Below are 20,877 nucleotides of genomic sequence, written 5' to 3'. Positions count from 1 at the left end.
TTGCCACTGTTGGTCACTGTGATTTGGAAAGTGAAGGCAGTGGCAGGGGCCAACTGAAATAGAGCAGATAAATGCTTCCATCCTTAAAGGGATACTTCTGGGTTTTGGCAATGAAGCCCTTTATATACATCCCCAGAGTCAGATGAATTTATGGATACCATTTGTATGTCTCTGCATCCAGCATGCAGGAAGTTTGAGGTAGTTTCGCAAGCCAATGCTAACTAGCATTAGCGCAATAACTGGAAGTCTATGGTATATTCAAGCATTCTAGCAGTTACCATAGACTTACAGTCATTGTGCTAATGCTAGTTAGCAACTTCCTTCAAACTGCACGCAGAGACATAGGAATAGTATCCATAAGTTCATCTGACTCTGGGGATGTATATAAAGGGCTTCATTGCCAAAATCCTGAAGTATCCCTTTAGGATGAAGCACAGTTGACTAGCTAACCCTTTCAATTATAACCTAGTCTCAGACCCCAATTTCAAAGTCCAGGATTGGGTCATTTCACAGGCGACTTGCTTGCCTTACTTGACAGTTCAACTGGCTAATTGAAGAAATACATTTCTAGTTTCTGTGAATGTTTAAGAAATGCTACTTAAAGTCAGAGTGATGACAATAACATCTTTTTTTTTTGTGTGTGGGGGGGTAAAAACGTCCTCAAGGTGGTAGGCTACAGCAGCAGTATTACTGGAGGGTCAACTCATTTTGCATTGTAAAGTAGGTCTGCAAAGCAATTTTAATAATCCAACATATATATGAAATGTGCTTCTCTTTTCCTACAACACAATGATTTGAGGCTTTTATAGTGTCATATTTGGATAGTTCGGATTGGCCAGAGTCCAGAACAAGGTAAGGGGTGCATGTGTAGCTTCGCAAGCCGCCTGATCTCGCGAGCTTGTCTGGCAATTACAAGGCTATGGTGTGTGTAGAAGAGTCTGTGTGTGCAAAATGGTACAGCTGTGAATGCTTTCAGTCGGCCTATAACATTGAGTTGTGTTCAGTTGGGTTTCATAAATGGACAAATAAAATATCATTAAGATAACTAAAAATTCATACTAATATAGTAGTGTCTAACTTTTTTAAAATCTAAAAACTAAAACAGACATTTTTCAAGTTTGACATGGTGGGAATTGGAATGAACCGACAGAAACGCATATCCAAACCCCGCGCCAAATATTGGTGGTTCAAAATGTCTTGAGTATTATTTGGCTAACCCCACAAAATGTGACATTCCACTAGTAATTAACAATTATGATATCACAATTCGGGTAGCACACGCTAAAAGTCAAGTTTAAGAAGCGGTGTCTACGGTACCCGTGGAGGCACAAACCTTATCTTCAAACAAAAGCGCGAAACGCTTTCACCTCCCCAGTCAGTCCGTGCGGATCGCAACTCAGTGCAGCCTCATCTCGGAGAACGCCATTGAGAAAGAGTGAGTGAAAGAGAGAGAGAGCGAGCTAGAGAGAAATAGAGCAGATCAGAGGAAGAGAAAGGAAAGAGACAGAGCGACATACTCTATGAAAAAAAGTGTCCATAATTCGTCACCCTTTCTTTCTCAATTTCCATCACAAACCCTACCGGTGCTTGGATGAACCAAAACCTATCGATCAGTCAGTGCTACACCTGGATCTCCTGACCAGCTCCGAGCAGGCATGTCCCGAAGGAAGCAGAGCAACCCCAGGCAAATTAAACGTAAGTTTTACAGCCTCGCTGTCCTGTTATCTACTAAAGCTTGTTGGAGAAGTTAAATTAGGTTAGTGAGGGACTAGTCACTTCGGCACCGATGTCAATTGGCAATCGCAGACTTAATTGATACTGTTGATGTAGTTTCGTTCATTGATAAAATAGTTATGGTTTTGATCAATCATATTCTGTCATAGGTTATTGCTGAGAAAGGCGTTCCATCTTCTGACTTTTCAAATTATGTTTTTACAGATGTAGGAGTTTGCTTGGTGTTTGCTAAAAAGTGGATAGGTTACTTTATAATATTTGACATATTATTTATGTCAAGCAAATCAGAATACATCTATTCTTGTGATTTATTATAATGTGCTGATATGATCTACAGACATTACACACCATAAGCTAAAGAGTGCATATCCTTTGCAAACTGTCTTTTTGGAATTCTGTTTCCAATTAAACAAATGAAGTATTACATCTTAAACCTAAGCAATAAATCAACATGAAGGAAACATGTCAGATGTACTGAATAACCTACACCAAATGGGTAATGTCCCCCTTCACACACACACACACACACACACACACACACACACTGTATTGATAAATTAAACCTAAATTAAAACTTTTACATTAATAGCATGAACCCTAATCATTCTGCAGATTTATGTGTTGTTCTACCTGGTTAAATAAAGGTGAAATAAATCAAATAAATAAAAAAATGTAGGTAGTGATTGTGTCACTGTCTTAATACACATTTCTAACTGGACAGGTTAAATACATTGAAAAATACTGAAAAGTGTTCATGGTAATATAACTAAAATATATATGTAAAATACAATGGACAGTGTTTTTAATAGTACTACATGTACTTGTTGTTATTTCAACAAAGTATGTGGCTCTGGATCTCTGATAATTCAAGGGTTATTTCAATCACTTCAAATACCAACGCTTTGAGTGAAATACCATGTGACATGAGACAGAATTGATCTATATGGATTTTATTTCCTGTGATTTTAAACTAGTTGTGAAATGTGTTTATGTAATTCCAAATGTGGAATTGAAATGGCTGGCCTAGCAGGCTTCCCAGTGGAAATGTATCATACTAACAGTGGTCATAGCAACGTTGCATTTTAGTTCTGCTCTTTAGAGACTTGAAAACAACGCTGACTTTTTATTGTGTCTTTTTTCATTTTGTATTGGCAAAGATTCACCGTATTCATCATACTTTTCTTGTTATAAGCAGTGTAGTGAATTGTGGTGTTGAAGAGCATTTGCAACAGCCACCTATACACTTATTGTGCAATACAGTCCTATGTGGTTATTCTATATTGACCTTGTCATTTAGCTGTATGACTGTCTATGTGGTTATTCTATATTGACCATGTCATTTAGCTGTATGACTGTCTATGTGGTTATTCTATATTGACCATGTCATTTAGCTGTATGACTGTCTATGTGGTTATTCTATATTGACCATGTCATTTAGCTGTATGACTGTCTATGTGGTTATTCTATATTGACCATGTCATTTAGCTGTATGACTGTCTATGTGGTTATTCTATATTGACCATGTCATTTAGCTGTATGACTGTCTATGTGGTTATTCTATATTGACCATGTCATTTAGCTGTATGACTGTCTATGTGGTTATTCTATATTGACCATGTCATTTAGCTGTATGACTGTCTATGTGGTTATTCTATATTGCCCATGTCATTTAGCTGTATGACTGTCTATGTGGTTATTCTATATTGACCATGTCATTTAGCTGTATGACTGTCTATGTGGTTATTCTATATTGACCATGTCATTTAGCTGTATGACTGTCTATGTGGTTATTCTATATTGACCATGTCATTTAGCTGTATGACTGTCTATGTGGTTATTCTATATTGACCATGTCATTTATTTCGGGCTGATTCACTGGGAATCCCTTGTCCTACGACTTGGGTTTATTTGAAGAGCAGGTAGGAGGAGACTCCTTTGGGATTTCTCATTGTTGTCAGACTAATAGACACGATGAGAGAAAATAATGAGTACTGTCCACTCTCAAGTTATTTTAGATAAATCTAAAATATTGTTTTGTTTCAATATATGAAATATTTATTCCTGTAATAGTGTGATTGGTAATGTGGATACAGCAACATGAAGAAATAGAGACTTTATTTATACAGGGTCTGTGTGTGTGTAAATTATTATTCTGTTTTTACATGAGGAATTTACTTAATAGTTGTTACGATTAGTCAGTAATTGATTGCGCTGTATATGGCTGTCAACAAAATGTATTTATATATTCAATGAAGATTTTGAAACAGTTTTATTTGTTTTGCAGTATCAGCAAAATGGCAATACATTACTGCAAATGTCTATATTTTCTAAAAGATCTTCATCCGCTTGTCACTCACTGTCACAGCTTGTTTTGGGAATTTACAGACTGAACATATGTTCAGACATTTTAGGCAAGTTAAGAAGTTGATAGTCGGAAATATATTTTCAATACCTATGAATATATTTTCAAAGAACACTTAGAAAATTAGTTCTGATTACCTATTGTAAGTGGGTATCATGGTTCTGAATTATGAACCTACCGGTTATAGATTAAATGCAAACGCTCCAAGACTCTTTTTATATAGACGGAACTATTGAAATGATGTTTGTTGTAATTTAATAATAATACGAAGAAAAAATAAAAATAATTCTGCTCTGTATAATTATGGTGTAATTGGTATGCATGTGTTGCTATTCAGGATTATTTTGAGCAGAGAAAGCATTGCTGATCTATGAGGAATACGCACAAACCTGTGTACTATAGCCTAGCATGATGTGCTAAATCTACTTGCGTAAGAACCAATCACAAGGAGGATGCCTCTGAATTTTGTTGTCAAGCAAAGATAATACTGCCTTGATGTGAGCAAACTCATATCCACTGTGACCCAGGCGTGTCAGATTTACTATGTCGTGTGTAAGATGTTGTTAATGAGAGGTGAGGAGTGAGGATACAGTGTTGAAAGACCTAAAGCCCTAGTTAAAAACAGAAAGGTCAGAGGATGCCTCGATGTGTCCTACCCCAGGAACTAGGAGCTAGGGAAAGGCCTGAGGACCAGGAACTAGGAGCTAGGGAAAGGCCTGAGGACCAGGAACTAGGAGCTAGGGAAAGGCCTGAGGACCAGGAACTAGGAGCTAGGGAAAGGCCTGAGGACTAGGAGCTAGGGAAAGGCCTGTGGACCATGAACTAGGAGCTAGGGAAAGGCCTGAGGACCAGGAACTAGAAGCTAGGGAAAGGCCTGAGGACCAGGAACTAGGAGCTAGGGAAAGGCCTGAGGACCAGGAACTAGGAGCTAGGGAAAGGCCTGAGGACCAGGAACTAGGAGCTAGGGAAAGGCCTGAGGACCAGGAACCGGAAGCTAGGGAAAGGCCTGAGGACCAGGAACCAGGAGCTAGGGAAAGGCCTGAGGACCAGTAACTAGGAGCTAGGGAAAGGCCTGAGGACCAGGAACTAGGAGCTAGGGAAAGGCCTGAGGACCAGGAACTAGGAGCTAGGGAAAGGCCTGAGGACCAGGAACTAGGAGCTAGGGAAATACCTGAGGACCAGGAACTAGGAGCTAGGGAAAGGCCTGAGGACCAGGAACTAGGAGCTAGGGAAAGGCCTGAGGACCAGGAACTAGGAGCTAGGGAAATACCTGAGGACCAGGAACCAGGCAATGCACAGAAAGTCAGCGCAGACAGTCATTCTAAAGGACAAAAAGGTTGTTGGGTGCAGTTTCCCCCCCATCCTGCATACATTGGGCCGTTATCTAAAATTGTGATTTATGCAGTATTTTAATATTTTGCTTATTCTTTCCCCTTGGGTGCTCTCTGAGCGGTGATAAAAAGGCGAAGCTGAAAGAGCACCATTAATTTGCTCCGATGACTGGGGAGATAAGGACAGATAATGGAAAAGATAAGCAGGGAAGATATACCATCAGAAACCCGATTATTACCATTAAAATTCCAACCCAGCAATCTGCAGCCGGCTGATAATTCCCTCTCCGTTTCCACCACTTTGGATGATAAGGCAAAAAATAGTCACTCAGTGCTCCTTGATTAGGCTGCCTGGATATCCCGATAATACTGTGATAAATTATGTATTTCTCCCTTGTTTTTTTCCTCTGAAACGTTACATCTGATTTTTTTCCTCTATATTTCTGGGTTGTCCCTGTATCCCCCCTCCTCTCCTCTCTTCCACTCCCAAGAATGGGATAAAAACCCATACACTTTTATTGTAATAAGAGTTTGATAGAAAGGGGAGATAGTGGAGGTGTTTTGTATGGGAGCACATATCAATATTATCAGCCCATCTCTGTGAGCCAGCTGCTAGCTGTTGTTGTTTCTAGCCTTATCACCCCGTGCCAATATGCCAATAAATTGCCCAGATTGCCAGCTAGCCGCTCCAAAGTAGATCAGCTAAATTTGACTGAAATTATGGAAATATGGCTGATGCTCAGCGGATTGTGATTAGAGGAGAATATGTGAATTCCTTCAAGGCTCCCTCCTTCTCTCCCCCCTCCCACCTCTCTGTGGCTCCTATTGTTATGGTGTGGTGTGTCCATACCTCTCCCACTGAGGGGTACATTTTGATTCTTAATAGGAAGGCAGAGATATGAACAGAGCTGAATGGAAAACGCCTCCCCTCAGAGTCATTTTTCTGTAAAATTGCTCCCAAAGTTTGTTGGCGTGTAGATGAGCCGAGATGATGCAGGGAGCCTCTTCCCCCAGTGTTGTTTATGGAGACATCCAATGTCAGATGTGCTTATTAAATTGACTTAGCACTCTTCCCTGGCCTAACTGTTGTCTTCACTACAGTACATGGTGCTGCCTGTGACTTCGTGAATTCCTGTTGTAGCGTTAACTAGTCCTTTACCAGATACAGGACTGCTCCTCTCTGCTGTTAAACCATTCAGTGGGGTGCAGAACTTGTACTGTGCAGAAATGAAACTACACTGTGATGAGTATGTATATGTTCATTCTAGAAGGATAACTACTGTATTATATTTAAGGGTGTAGATCTTTTTGACTGCTCAGAAAGACTTGATCATCCATCAGCATACAGTTTATCAGGTGACATTTATACATGTATAACTTTGAGCAGTATTTGTCACAGGCAACTCACAGTGGTTGGTATGGGATAAGGGGAGTGTTTACTGAATTGGTGACCAACATTCTCTCTGTGTGTGTGTGTGTGTGTGTGTGGGGGGGGGGTTGCTTGTCTGTGCATGTATACGTGTGTGTGTGTGTGTGTGTTTGTTCGTACGTGAGTGAGTGTGTGTGAGACTGGGGATTGTGGTCAACTTTAGGCTTGTGCTCTGTCATGAAAGGTAATCTGCCTAGTAGAAGTGCTGTCTTCTATTTGACCTCTGTGACAGCTGAAGCGACTTGTAAACCAACTCAAGCAGTCTGATGTTTCTGGGGGGAATCATCATATCTGTGTTCGGATGCCAGCCTCTCGTATTTAAGGGTTTCTTTTTCATTCGCCTGACAATCACGCTGCCTCTCTTGTGCTCCTCATAGATTTCTGTCATATGAAGAATGGTTGTTGAATGCCAACTTTCCCTCAAACATCTGCTCCCTGCCAATAACAGCTTGTGTTGTGTTGCTGCCTCGTCGTCTTGGCGGATGGATCCCGGTTCGCCTTCACTCTCTTTCTCAAGCACTGATGTTGCACCACCAATGTATGCAAATAGCAGGCTGTCTCCAGTCTTCACATGATTTCTGGCTATTTTATTTAACATTTATATACGTTCAAGTATTGTTGTTGTGATTGTATGTCACATTGACGTTAAGCACCTGTTATAACTTATACAGACCATATTTCGGATATAACATTACCGTAGCAACTATGAAATGGAATGTAGAGTGTGGATGGATGTGTGTTTCCTTTGTTGAAAACACTGCCAGCTGAAGTGGAGGCTGAGCTGAAGTTGGCATGGCTGGTGTGTGTGTGTGAGTGAGTGAGTGAGTGAGTGGATGTGTGTGAGTGAGAGAGTAAGTGTGTGTGTGTGTGTGTGTGTGTGTGTGTGTGTGTGTGTTACAGTGGTGCTGCAGTGCAGCTTGAACAGCACAGTGAGATGTGGGCATTGGTCGCTGGGTCGCTGGTTTCAAAAGGTGGAGGTCATTTCCTGTTTCCTCTTTGTCTTCCTCTTTCCTGTAATTCCACCACCATTATCCCAGTGACTCTTCACTGTTGCAAGTCATTATCTGCTCCTTCATAGTTATCAATGGATTTATTCAACATGGATTGTTGTACTGGGGTTGTTTTTCAGGATCTGATCACAACATTTTTCAGTTTTAGTGCTACTCTGCTGGCTACGTAGACCGCTCAGTCCCTTTCAAAGAATTTCTATCTATTTTTCTATTCGTCCCTTTTCATTTACATGCTGTTGTAAATAAAATAGGTAATTGTGCCCCAACAAATCCTAATAATTTGTTCCTCAGTTTATTTAGATTTGATATCAAGTGATGCCTTTTGAGCCCCAGGTAACAATTGACTTTCAGCCGTTTGAGTTAATAGCCTTGTCTCTAGTTTGTACGGATCAATATGTGTATTCATTAATCACAGCTATCAGGAGCCGGATCTGGTTCCAGTTGTTGTTACATCAGCAAAATATCAATGGAGAAAGTGGACTCCCTGATCGTCATGGCAACTTCATCTCTTAGGTCAAAGAGAGTTTATCTTATCTTGCTGCCGAGAGTGGCAAACTGCTTAGGAATCTAGTTTAGACTCTAAGATCATCGATTTATGCTTTTTTTTTCTTGTTGTTTCGGGGAGGGGAGAAAAGAAGAGGGCTGCATTCTAATCACAACAGAGATGTTTAGATGTGAATATTGATCACTCTCCAAAGGCCATTATAGGATAGCTATGGCCTCTAGTCCAGCTGTTGTTCAAGTACGTCCTTTTAAGATCCAAACAAGGCTTTGATTATCAGTGTCAGCGTGTCAACACGGAGTATGTCTGTGTACCTGTCTGACAGTAGGGGACTGCTGCTGCGGGACACGGTTCCTACTGCTACAGACACAGGCTGTCCAGGAATGCCATCCTTCCCACTATATGGGGCGGCAGAGTAGCCTAGTGGTTAGAGCGTTGGACTAGTAACCGAAAGGTTGCAAGTTCGAATCCCCGAGCCGACAAGGTACAAATCTGTCGTTCTGCCCCTGAACAGGCAGTTAACCCACTGTTCCTAGGCTGTCATTGAAAATAAGAATTTGTTCTTAACTGACTTGCCTAGTAAAATAAAGGTAAAAAAAAAAGAATAAATATAGGATGACAAGTCAGACACACAATACAATGTTTACAGACCAGTGTCTATACACATCCTGACACTTCTCTTCATCACGACACCATAAACATTCACGTATATAATTTGGCATATTGAATAATAAGTCAATTGATAGATTGCGGTATATCCCTGTATCAGCCACATTTATCATGGTGCACAGTTCCTAAGAAACTGTATTGTAGATAACATAGCGGTCGGCTAGTTTGTTTCGATAAAGGCTTTGTGTATATTATGAATATGGCCAGTTTTTCCAGGATGTGACTTTGCCATGTGCATGTTGATATGATATGAATATAATCATGTGTGGGTCTGCGCATCATCATGATGTGTCAGGGAGGTGGACCAGGGTCTGGTCTCACAGGAAGTTGGCCTGGTGGTGTAGGGATCTGCTGGGTCCCTCTATGACTTTGGCCCAAATGGTACACTACTCCCAATATAGTCCTCTACTTTTGACCAGAGCCCTGGTCAAAAATAGTGCACTACAGTATATAGGGGATACATTTGGGATGCACACCATGCCTCTACCTCATCAGCAGGAGGATAGTCCTCAGGCTAGGAGCACACAGGCACATGCTTTTCCTCCCTCTCTTTTTGCCTTCGGGACACAATTGCCTCATTTAACATTCTCTATTTGGCCCCTGCCAAGAGGGGAAACAGCCAGGGAGTAAAAGAGCCACCACACATCATGAATTCTTTCATTTAACTTGTAAATTCCCTTTCACCTTGGTGATGACTGTGCGTTTATCCGCCGCGATGGCTGGAGATATCGCTCATTTAAGTTTCTTTTTTAGGTTACTCCCCAATATCGCAGTTATTTTTGTCGTCTGACGTCATGTTATGTTATGAATATGGATATGATGGGTTCTGTTTGGGCTTTTAAACAGCTTAGATGATGAACACCTCTGTTCTATTCTAAAGCAGAATGTTCAAGGACTCGAATATTCTACAATTCAGAATGTGTTTCGCAGTAAACTTTTTCCCACTGTTCCCGTGTATATTCTTGGGGGAGAAAACTTTTCAATTAAAGTCAAAATGAGTTCTGTTTTGTTTCAATGGGCAAATGTGTGAATAATGTGCTATTAGTTCCATGGTGTTAATAAAGTCATGCATTAGCACTGGTTTCCTGCAGGTTTGGTTGAATCCAGGCTCTTAAGGATAGAGGAAGTGACTCAGCCTAGCAGCTGTGAATGTAAAAATGAGTTGTGAACATGATGTAATAACAAACATCTACAACTTTACCCTCACAGGAAGCAACAATGTCCTTTGTTTTCATTTTCCATGACATACTCGGAGGCTGAAAAGGGGCGATTTAGTCAACATAATGTTTTGACCAAGATATGAGTCGGCACGGCAGAAAATGAAGCTATAACTGTTGCTAGCTGTTACGTTTAAGTCTCTCTCTTGGCAGGAATTAGCCGAGGCTGTGAAGGACAAGAACCGGGGAAGATAGAACGTAGCATTTCTTGGGCATTAAGGATAAAACACGTCAGGCGTCGTAGTTAAGGGACAGGTGGCTACAGCGGATTAAGTAGCAAGCCTTTCAGTTCAATTTGTACATCAGCATTTCTCTGGGCCCAACAGCACAAAACACACAGCACTGCTAAGGGTTCACTGGAAAATCACTAATGACAAAGCTTTGTAAATAGATAAACAATTTATGTCAAATGTGCTGAAAATATAAAACAAACTTCAAAACATGTTAATATTTTAAAGAGGCTATGTTTTGATTCGCAGCATAGCGTGGTAGCAAGGCGTGGTAGCAAAGCGTGGTAGCATAGCGTGGCAGCAAAGCGTGGCAGCAAAGTGTGGCAGCAAAGCGTGGTAGCAAAGCGTGGCAGCAAAGCGTGGTAGCAAAGCGTGGCAGCAAAGCGTGGTAGCAAAGCGTGGTAGCAAAGCGTGGTAGCAAAGCGTGGCAGCAAAGCGTGGCAGCAAAGCGTGGTAGCAAAGCGTGGCAGCAAAGCGTGGTAGCAAAGCGTGGTAGCAAAGCGTGGCAGAAAAGCGTGGCAGCAAAGCGTGGCAGCAAAGCGTGGCAGCAAAGCGTGGTAGCAAAGCGCGTACGGCTGTTGACAGCCTAGTTTACATCCCCCTGATCAGAGGGCATATCTGCATATGATTAGCCTGGATGCACGCAAATATTCATAATGGAATGATATGCCAATTGTCACTGGCTGATGTTGATCGATTATGTTTTAAACGAGATTATGCAAATCAGATTGGAGGAAGAAGTGAGTCTGATTGGCTGTGATGAGAAGAGTGACAGGTTGTAAAGTGTTATTTCTCCTGTTCTGTAATTAGTCCCCAGCAGTTTGAACTATGTCAAACAAATAGCTATGAAGTGAGATGGTGATGGAACTGCCTACCTGCCTTTCAGAATCAGGCAGCAGTGGATCTCATCTCAAAGAATTCTAATCTGGTAATTACTAAAGACTGGTTTGGTGACAGTGACCAAGTAGCTTTGGCCGAGCAAAATGCTTTGCCAGATTATATCAGATGTGTTTTTTTTAACCAAGGTTCCACCAATCAGCCATTCCCCAGGACCAAACCACAGATAGCTTGGCTAAACGCTAAAAGCATCCTCTCATTCAAGACATGATAGTTAGAGTCCCAGTTTAGTCTAACTGAAAACTATTGATTCTGTCTCTATAAAAGGCTGGTATTAACGTCCGTCCCCGTGATGAAATGGTGGTGATGCTTTAGTGGGTGTAACATGCTGGTCTACACAGACCTAGAGCCCAGAGCAGACCGTGGTCTCTCTGTGTGAACCATGTGTTTGGGCTTCTCCAAAGAGACACATTTGACCATAATGAAGTTTCTTAAGCTTCTGAAACAGGATAACAACTGGGTCAGATGATAAGCTTGAGCAAAACAGGGGAAGAAAGTAGAGGAAAGTGATTGATTGATGTCTCTGCCACCATCACAAGCAGTTGACAGTTAGTTTAGGATCAGATGATTTCACTCTCTAGACTGGAGTGAGGGGAAGCTAGGCAAATCTTCAGGACAAAAAGGTCAAGGGCTTCTCTCCTCTCCTTCTCTCTCTCTCTCTTTCTCAACAGCTTTGCTTTGACAAACAGGGAAATGCTGCTAACATTCGTAAAGAAAGACAGCACATACCGTCATAGCTAGTAATATTCTATGGAATGACTGACTATAGTTGGAGAATATAGCTCACTGTCCTGTGGTCAGCATTAGCCCTAGACTGTAACATTTCCTTCTCAGTCATGTCAATAGAATTGTCCTTTGGAATGTTGAATAAGATGAACACCAGCTTTCATTTGGGGTAAATCTGTTCTTGTCAGCAGGATCTGATAATGCTACGTGGAACCATAGTAGGAACCAGCTAACCAGTGAGAACATGGCAGTTCTTTGAGGTGGAAACTATAGCAACTCTCGCTGTGGTTTCTGAGGGGGTGAACATGGAACAGTGACATTTAATGATTGAATGGGTACTGTAAACAAACACAATCCACCACAACCCTCTACGTCTACATCATCCTCAGCATCATCCCTTCCAAAACCATCAACAGAGAATCCTGTCCCAGTACAGAGTTCAGTCTTCGTGAGATGTGGTAAGATACTGGATCTCCAAGTTGGAGTCGTAAGGTTTTGTTTAGTCCACTGCTCTTTGACTAGTGTGAATTCATCTCTATATACAGTTAGCTGGTCTTGGAGTCTGGAAGTCACAGCAGCGTTTAGGTACAACTGTTTACTAACATCAAACGTTTTGTCATCGAAAAATGATCATGGCTATGCTTTTTGACAGCCACAACGATGCCAATGTTCATGTGATATTGTGATATTGCACACGTGCGCGCGCACACACACACACACACACACACACACACACACACACACACACACATGCAGGACTCTATCGTCCATTAGCTTTGTCTAGGGGACGCTTTCAACATCAGGGTCTCACTTGGAATGAAGTGGCTATGATAACAGCAGTCAAACTGCACTATTATGAATCAGTTCTTTTAATCATCTTCCATTGAAAAACCATTCTTCCTCTATTGACTACAACCACTAACCTGACAAAACATGGATTAGCCCAAAGAGATGTTCAGACAATGGAAACCGTCCATCCAGCCATCATTAGGGAAAGCAACCACTGTTTATTTGAAGTGGTTGAAATGACAACCTTCTTGTCAAAGACTCCTCCAGGAGAATAAAAGGGATTTGTAATGAACATAATAACTATATCCTATGTGTTGGACCTATGGTGTCCCTTTACAATGCTTCAATCCTCAGTCAGAATCTGCTTCAGCAATGCTTGGCAAAGCGTGATGATAAAAACCCCATTATACACAGTGAAAATGTAATGAACTTTATTTATCAAAGATGTTTGTCAGGCAATGTTGTTATTTGGGTGAAGACCAATATACTGAAGTTGTTGTGTTATTTGTAGCATTTTGCCCAGAAACATTTTAGTTCAACTCATATCTTTCCAATGTCCCTACAAGTGATGTCTAAACAGGGTGGCTGTTTTTATCTGAAATGCAGTTCTTAGTTTCATGTAAAACATCTCATTCTGGGGCTTTAGCTGCAGCTGTCTTATCGTTTTCCCTTATTTCTCCCCAGTCATTTATTTCAATCCCCCAGGTTTATATGTTTCACTCTCCTTTCATTCCTGTGATTGCTTTTCATAATTTCAAACACTCTACAACACTTCTGGTAACTTTAGGTGTGTATTCACTGTGATTCAACACTAGTTTTTGTATTGTACCGTAGAGCATAGAGTGTCCAGCTCTGTCTTGAGCCTGAACTAAGACGTTGAAAACATCATGACCTAAATCAGTGATGAATAATAACAGAACAGAAGCCTCCCCTAAGCAGGTATTGTATCGGCTACCTACAGTAGGTCTACAGTATGTGAGAGAGGGAGAGAGAGTGTGTTCATACTGTACCTGCATGGTGCTCCTCTACAGCTCCAGTTCCTGTGGTTCCTTTGGTCTTTGTCTGCCACCTATCAGCGTATCAGCAGTATGTCTGAGGCCCAGTTGTATAATGCACCATTTATGGCTTTGTGGGGGGAGACGGCGGCCGGGCAGTGGAATCGCCCCAGGCCTTCCCCTCAGTGAGTGGATTAACATCGGCCTGCTTTAGCGCTGCTCTACCACGGTGTGAAATCTGCCCCGCTCTGGGTCCAGGCGACGGACCCCACTACCCCCTCAACGCAAAGCCTCTCACAGCCATCTGTGAAATGCAGAAACTCTGTGTCTAAGTTGAGTTCAGATCCCAACCGCCAGCCGTGGCCGGGGCCAGGAAGCAAATGGCCAGGCAATTGATGGTTGGGGATCAGCTCACTGATGTCGTGCCGCGTGTGCAGGAACCCTGCCTGTCTCCCCCCCGTGGGCGTGTTGGAGGAGGTCTGGGGCTCTGGGCGCTGGCCGAGAGATCTCTGCCTGGTTCCTGGTTCCAAATCCCCCCTCTGTGCATGCCTGCCTGCCTGCCTGTGTGGAGGCGGTGCCACTGCTCCCCTGAGCCCATGCCCAGTCCTTTGAAGATAAGATTTTGATACAGAGTCCCTTTCGGTACGTCGCTAGCTAACGGATGCTTTTTGTGTGTGTCACTGCCCATGCCTGGCCTCTGCTTAGAGCCTGGGGCTACAACTCTTGGTCATAAGGAATGTATAAGTTGTATTTAGGTGAGGGGTGGATAACTACCCTGATAATGGGTGGTTGGGATGTTAGTGGTTTAAACATTAGTAGTAATGTTGAACCACAGAGTTGTTGATTAGTCTCTGGTGTCAGACTGGTGTTCATCATAAATGCATCAAAACAGATCTTTTCTGTGTAATTTGTTTATCTCAAGATTTGTAGTTGATTTGATTTTGAAGTTGTTTTTATCCATTAAGGGCCCACAAATAATTCTCCAAACTGTTGAATCTGTGTTTCGTCTCTATTCTATTATGGTGATTATCTGATGACTCACTCTCTGGCTGATTGTGGGTTTCTTTCCCATATTTTAACATTGGAGAGTCACTTTCAACACTTCTCACTCTCAACATCTGCATGAAAAAAAGAAGTGGAGAGAAGAGAGCTCATCATAATCAGTTATTTTCTGAATGAGGAACTCAACTCAAAATATTCCCTTGATTTTTTTTCAGCCCGTGGCTTTGGAGTTCAGAGTTCAGATCTGTGCATAATGTCTTGTGATTGCATGGCATTACGGAGGTTTGTGAAAGCCGTCTCGCCTCAGAGTCCAGCACCACCACCACTAGCAGCAGCAGCACATCTTTCCACACACACACACACACACACACACACACACACACACACACACACACACACACACACACACACACACACACACACACACACACACACACACACACACACACACACACACAGGCTGCTCATCAGTGATGGAGCGTTGATTGCTTTTTGATACCTCTCCAATATGGACGGTGTCCTGCATACATCAGCTAATTAGGATGTACTTACAGTGTCTGTGTGATAGTATACACCCAACACTCATCATCATCAGATCACATGTCCAAGTACTGTATGTCTGTCTGTCTGTCTGTCTGTCTGTCTGTCTGTCTGTCTGTCTGTCTGTCTGTCTATCTATCTTACAGAGTCTGTGTGATAGTATACACCCAACACTCATCATCATCAGATCACATGTCCAAGTACTGTCTGTCTGTCTGTCTATCTGTCTGTCTGTCTCTCTGTCTATCTATCTTACAGTGTCTGTGTGATAGCATACACCCAACACTCATCATCAGATCACATGTCCAAGTACTGTCTGTCTGTCTGTCTGTCTGTCTGTCTGGTCTGGTCTGGTCTTGTCTTGTCTTGTCTTGTCTTGTCTTGTCTTGTCTTGTCTTGTCTTGTCTTGTCTTGTCTTGTCTTGTCTTGTCTTGTCTTGTCTTGTCTTGTCTTGTCTGTGTGATAGCATACACCCAACACTCATCATCAGATCACATGTCCAAGTACTGTCTGTCTAACCACACTCAGCTTAGTCACTATGTAAATTCCCCTGAGTGGAAAAGCTAGCAGAGCTGAGAAAAAAATACAAAAATGAAAATTCAACGGAAGAAAAAAATGAAAAAATGAGTATTCGCTGGAAGCAGTGTGCAAGAGTAACTTGCAAGGCAAACAAATATATTTATGGAGGCAGCAAACTACTTCGGGGAGACTCCCAAGAGGGTGCTTTAACCATGCAGACAGAGCCCTGTTGAGTAAAGATCAGCTGGAAGTTGGAAGAGAATACAGTGGCTGTATCCATGGAGTAACAGCAGTGTGTGTACTGTGACTGTCCACTGTCCATGTCACTGTGACTCTGTCTCCTGCCTGTGTACAACTACTATACATACTGTGTGTCTGTGTGGGGGGTGGGGGGTTGACTTTCCAGAATCATACTGAGAGAATGTAATGGGGCGTGTCTCTGAAATGTATAGCCATCCTCAATAGCCTTCACACACACACACACACACACACACACACACACACACACACACACACACACACAGCAGCTCCCAAGAGTGAAAGAATAACGTGCAGGATGTGGAAGGAGGGGAGCAGAAACAGAAATCTCACTGCTGTTTCCTCAGGTAATCTTGACTGTGATCTTAATTCCAATAAAATGTTATTTTTTTTGTATAAGCCAGATCCACATGCACTCGACTCCACTGGTATTTCTGGGGTCATACTTTATTGAATATCATTTCAGATAACAAGTGTAATCCCTTGGGGGAAGTGATGTATATTGACCAGCTCAGTAATAACCTGCCTACATCTCCAGACCTTATACTATAGTAAAAAGGGTGAATAACTATTTGTGCTCTCTGATCAATCAAATAGGACTTCCTGTATTGTGTGATACACCCAGATCCCAGAAGGGGACGACACTAATATTTACTGTACTAAATGAACAGCATCTTATAACCTTTTCACTGCTTTTAATTAGCTAAACCTAGGCCATAGGTGGCAATGTTACATGTAAACTATTCATATTATCGAATGTGATATTATATATCCAATGACTTAAGTCCTATTTGTGACAAATTATTCTCTGAATGAACCCTATGGGAATCATTTAATTTGTCCCATCAGTGCATCTATTGGCAGAGGAGCAACCAGGTGACCTGTAAGGATAGGGATGGTAGTGTTTACGGTTCTACCTCCAGCTTGTTGTCCTCCGTCCGTCAGTCAGCCAGTGAGAGAGACGATGCATCCCTCTTCTCCCAGATAGTTCATCTCATCATGTGTGTGTGTGTGTGTGTGTGTGTGTGTGTGTTTTATCTTGACTGGCCAGACTCATGACCTCTTGGCTCTGACAGTGGCCCCAGGACTGAGGGACAGAACTAGGGCAGTGGAAGGAGACATATCTATTGTGAAAATACTTATTTTCAATGAAATTCATTGGTAATATTAATATGCCTAAAGTGCCTCATGCAACAGTGCACAATGACGTGAAACATTTGTTGAATTGAATGCAAATGTAGCCTACATCTTGGATTTTTGGGCTGTTTGGGAGTTTTCCACGTCTGACAGATATCTCTGTCAGTAGGCCCAAGGCCTAACATATGGAGTGAAAAACACAGGAAAGAAAATGTCCGCCTGATACGCTGAGAACTGTACAAATTCATGAGCCATCAAAGACCGCAATATTTATTTTCCTTTGCATTGCAAAATAGAGAAATGAATGGCCCAGCTTCCCCTGTAAAGACAAACTTGAAAGCAATCACCCAGAGTTCTTTAAACCTTTTCTGTGTTGTGTATTATGCAGCGTTCTACTGTCTATGTAGTCTGTGCCGTCTAACTGCCTTTTGAAGTCCTACTCCCTGACTGTATTTGCTTTTCACCAATTCTTTCCCACTGTGTCTCTGCTGGTTTGAAAGTGTGACCGATCGGGCGGTGAAAGCATCTCTATCAATTCACTTTGCTTCTTGGCTCCTCGGCTGGAAAAACAGCTCCAATTGGTCGTTTAGTTAGTGGTTTGTAAATGAATAACATGCAGGTCAGGGTTGTTGTCTGTGTTGGCCTAAGGTGAGTCTGGTGGAGCAGAGCAAAGAGGAGCAGAGTGGGGCACCAGATTGGAGACAGGAGGGAAGGACAGATGCCTCTATTTACAGCCCTGCTGGCCCAGACCTCCCTGGCCCCGCTGGGGTGTGATCTTAGTACTACACCACAGGCCTGGGAGACGGCCATCTTCCCAAAATCTCTGACAGCAGCCTCTTTAAAAAAAATTGTCTCTTTCAAATGTGTTAGTGTGTGATCGTGCTAAAATAGAAATCAGTCACTACTGAGTTGTTCAATGATGTCCATGACTCTCCATCTCACCCTACCTCTCTCCTTCTCTCCATCTCACCCTACCTCTCTCCCTCTCTCCATCTCACCCTACCTCTCTCCCTCTCTCCATCTCACCCTACCTCTCTCCCTCTCTCCATCTCACCCTACCTCTCTCCCTCTCCATCTCACCCATCTCTCTCCATCTCACCCTACCTCTCTCCATCTCACCCTTCCTCTCTCCGTCTCTCCATCTCACCCTACCTCTCTCCCTCTCCATCTCACCCTACCTCTCTCCGTCTCTCCATCTCACCCTACCTCTCTCCGTCTCTCCATCTCACCCTACCTCCTCCATCTCTTCCTCTCTCCATCTCACCCTACCTCTCTCCCTCTCTCCATCTCACCCTACCTCTCTCCTTCTCTCCATCTCACCCTACCTCTCTCTCTCTCTCCATCTCACCCTACCTCTCTCCTTCTCTCCATCTCACCCTACCTCTCTCCCTCTCTCCATCTCACCCTACCTCTCTCCCGTCTCTCCATCTCACCCTACCTCTCCATCTCACCCTTCCATCTCCATCTCCTACCTCTCTCCCTCTCTCCATCTCACCCTACCTCTCTCCTTCTCTCCATCTCACCCTACCTCTCTCTCTCTCTCCATCTCACCCTACCTCTCTCCTTCTCTCCATCTCACCCTACCTCTCTCCCTCTCTCCATCTCACCCTACCTCTCTCCCTCTCTCCATCTCACCCTACCCTCTCTCCCTCTCTCCATCTCACCCTACCTCTCTCCTTCTCTCCATCTCACCCTACCTCTCTCTCTCTCTCCATCTCACCCTACCTCTCTCCATCTCACCCTACCTCTCTCCTCTCTCCATCTCACCCTACCTCTCTCCCTCTCTCCATCTCACCCTACCTCTCTCTCTCTCCATCTCACCCTACCTCTCTCCTTCTCTCCATCTCACCCTACCTCTCTCCCTCTCTCCATCTCACCCTACCTCTCTCCCTCTCTCCATCTCACCCTACCTCTCTCCCTCTCTCCATCTCACCCTACCTCTCTCCTTCTCTCCATCTCACCCTACCTCTCTCCCTCTCTCCATCTCACCCTACCTCTCTCCCTCTCTCCATCTCACCCTACCTCTCTCCCTCTCTCCATCTCACCCTACCTCTCTCCCTCTCTCTCCTTCTCTCCATCTCTCCTACCTCTCTCTCTCTCCATCTCACCCTACCTCTCTCCCTCTCTCCATCTCACCCTACCTCTCTCCCTCTCCATCTCACCCTTCCTCTCTCCCTCTCTCCATCTCACCCTACCTCTCTCCCCTCTCTCCATCTCACCCTACCTCTCTCCCTCTCTCCATCTCACCCTACCTCTCTCCCTCTCTCCATCTCACCCTTCCTCTCTCCTCTCTCCATCTCACCCTACCTCTCTCCCTCTCTCCATCTCACCCTACCTCTCTCCTTCTCTCCATCTCACCCTACCTCTCTCCTTCTCTCCATCTCACCCTACCTCTCTCCTCTCTCCATCTCACCCTACCTCTCTCCTCTCTCCATCTCACCCTACCTCTCTCCCTCTCTCCATCTCACCCTACCTCTCTCCCTCTCCATCTCACCCTTCCTCTCTCCCTCTCTCCATCTCACCCTACCTCTCTCCCTTCTCTCCATCTCACCCTACCTCTCTCCCTCTCTCCATCTCACCCTTCCCTCTCCCTCTCTCCATCTCACCCTTCCTCTCTCCCTCTCTCCATCTCACCCTACCTCTCTCCCTCTCTCCATCTCACCCTACCTCTCTCCTTCTCTCCATCTCACCCTACCTCTCTCCTTCTCTCCATCTCACCCTACCTCTCTCCCTCTCTCCATCTCACCCTACCTCTCTCTCCTCTCTCCATCTCACCCTACCTCTCTCCCTCTCTCCATCTCACCCTACCTCTCTCCTCTCTCCATCTCACCCCTACCTCTCTCCCTCTCTCCATCTCACCCTACCTCTCTCCTTCTCTCCATCTCACCCTACCTCTCTCCCTCTCTCCATCTCACCCTTCCTCTCTCCCTCTCTCCATCTCACCCTACCTCTCTCTCTCTCTCCATCTCACCCTACCTCTCTCCCTCTCTCCATCTCACCCTACCTCTCTCCCTCTCTCCATCTCACCCTACCTCTCTCCCTCTCTCCATCTCACCCTACCTCTCTCCTTCTCTCCATCTCACCCTACCTCTCTCCTTCTCTCCACCCTACCTCTCTCCCTCTCTCCATCTCACCCTACCTCTCTCCCTCTCTCCATCTCACCCTACCTCTCTCCCTCTCTCCATCTCACCCTACCTCTCTCTCTCACCCTACCTCCATCCATCTCACCCTACCTCTCTCCCTCTCTCCATCTCACCCTACCTCTCTCCCTCTCTCCATCTCACCCTACCTCTCTCCCTCTCTCCATCTCACCCTACCTCTCTCCCTCTCTCCATCTCACCCTACCTCTCTCCCTCTCTCCATCTCACCCTACCTCTCTCCTTCTCTCCATCTCACCCTACCTCTCTCCCCTCTCTCCATCTCACCCTACCTCTCTCCCTCTCTCCATCTCACCCTACCTCTCTCCCTCTCTCCATCTCACCCTACCTCTCTCCCTCTCTCCATCTCACCCTACCTCTCTCCTTCTCTCC

At 43.9% G+C, this 20,877-nt stretch overlaps 1 protein-coding gene across 1 annotated transcript in view; it reads left to right on the top strand.

Moving 5' to 3' along the window:
• Positions 1-1,394: 1,394 nt before the first annotated feature.
• LOC135564295 (zinc finger protein ZFPM2-like) overlaps positions 1,395-20,877 on the top strand; it is a 301,401-nt gene continuing 281,918 nt past the window's right edge. Inside the window, 1 exon segment of the mRNA XM_065008784.1 lies at positions 1,395-1,695. Within this exon segment, the coding sequence (XP_064864856.1) occupies positions 1,656-1,695 (40 nt within the window). The 5' untranslated portion in view covers positions 1,395-1,655.

This window comes from Oncorhynchus nerka, linkage group LG3, assembly GCF_034236695.1.
Source record: "Oncorhynchus nerka isolate Pitt River linkage group LG3, Oner_Uvic_2.0, whole genome shotgun sequence".
Classification (NCBI taxonomy): domain Eukaryota; kingdom Metazoa; phylum Chordata; class Actinopteri; order Salmoniformes; family Salmonidae; genus Oncorhynchus; species Oncorhynchus nerka.
Note: the sequence above shows the minus strand (reverse complement) of the source record. Positions and strands in the feature narration are given on the sequence as shown.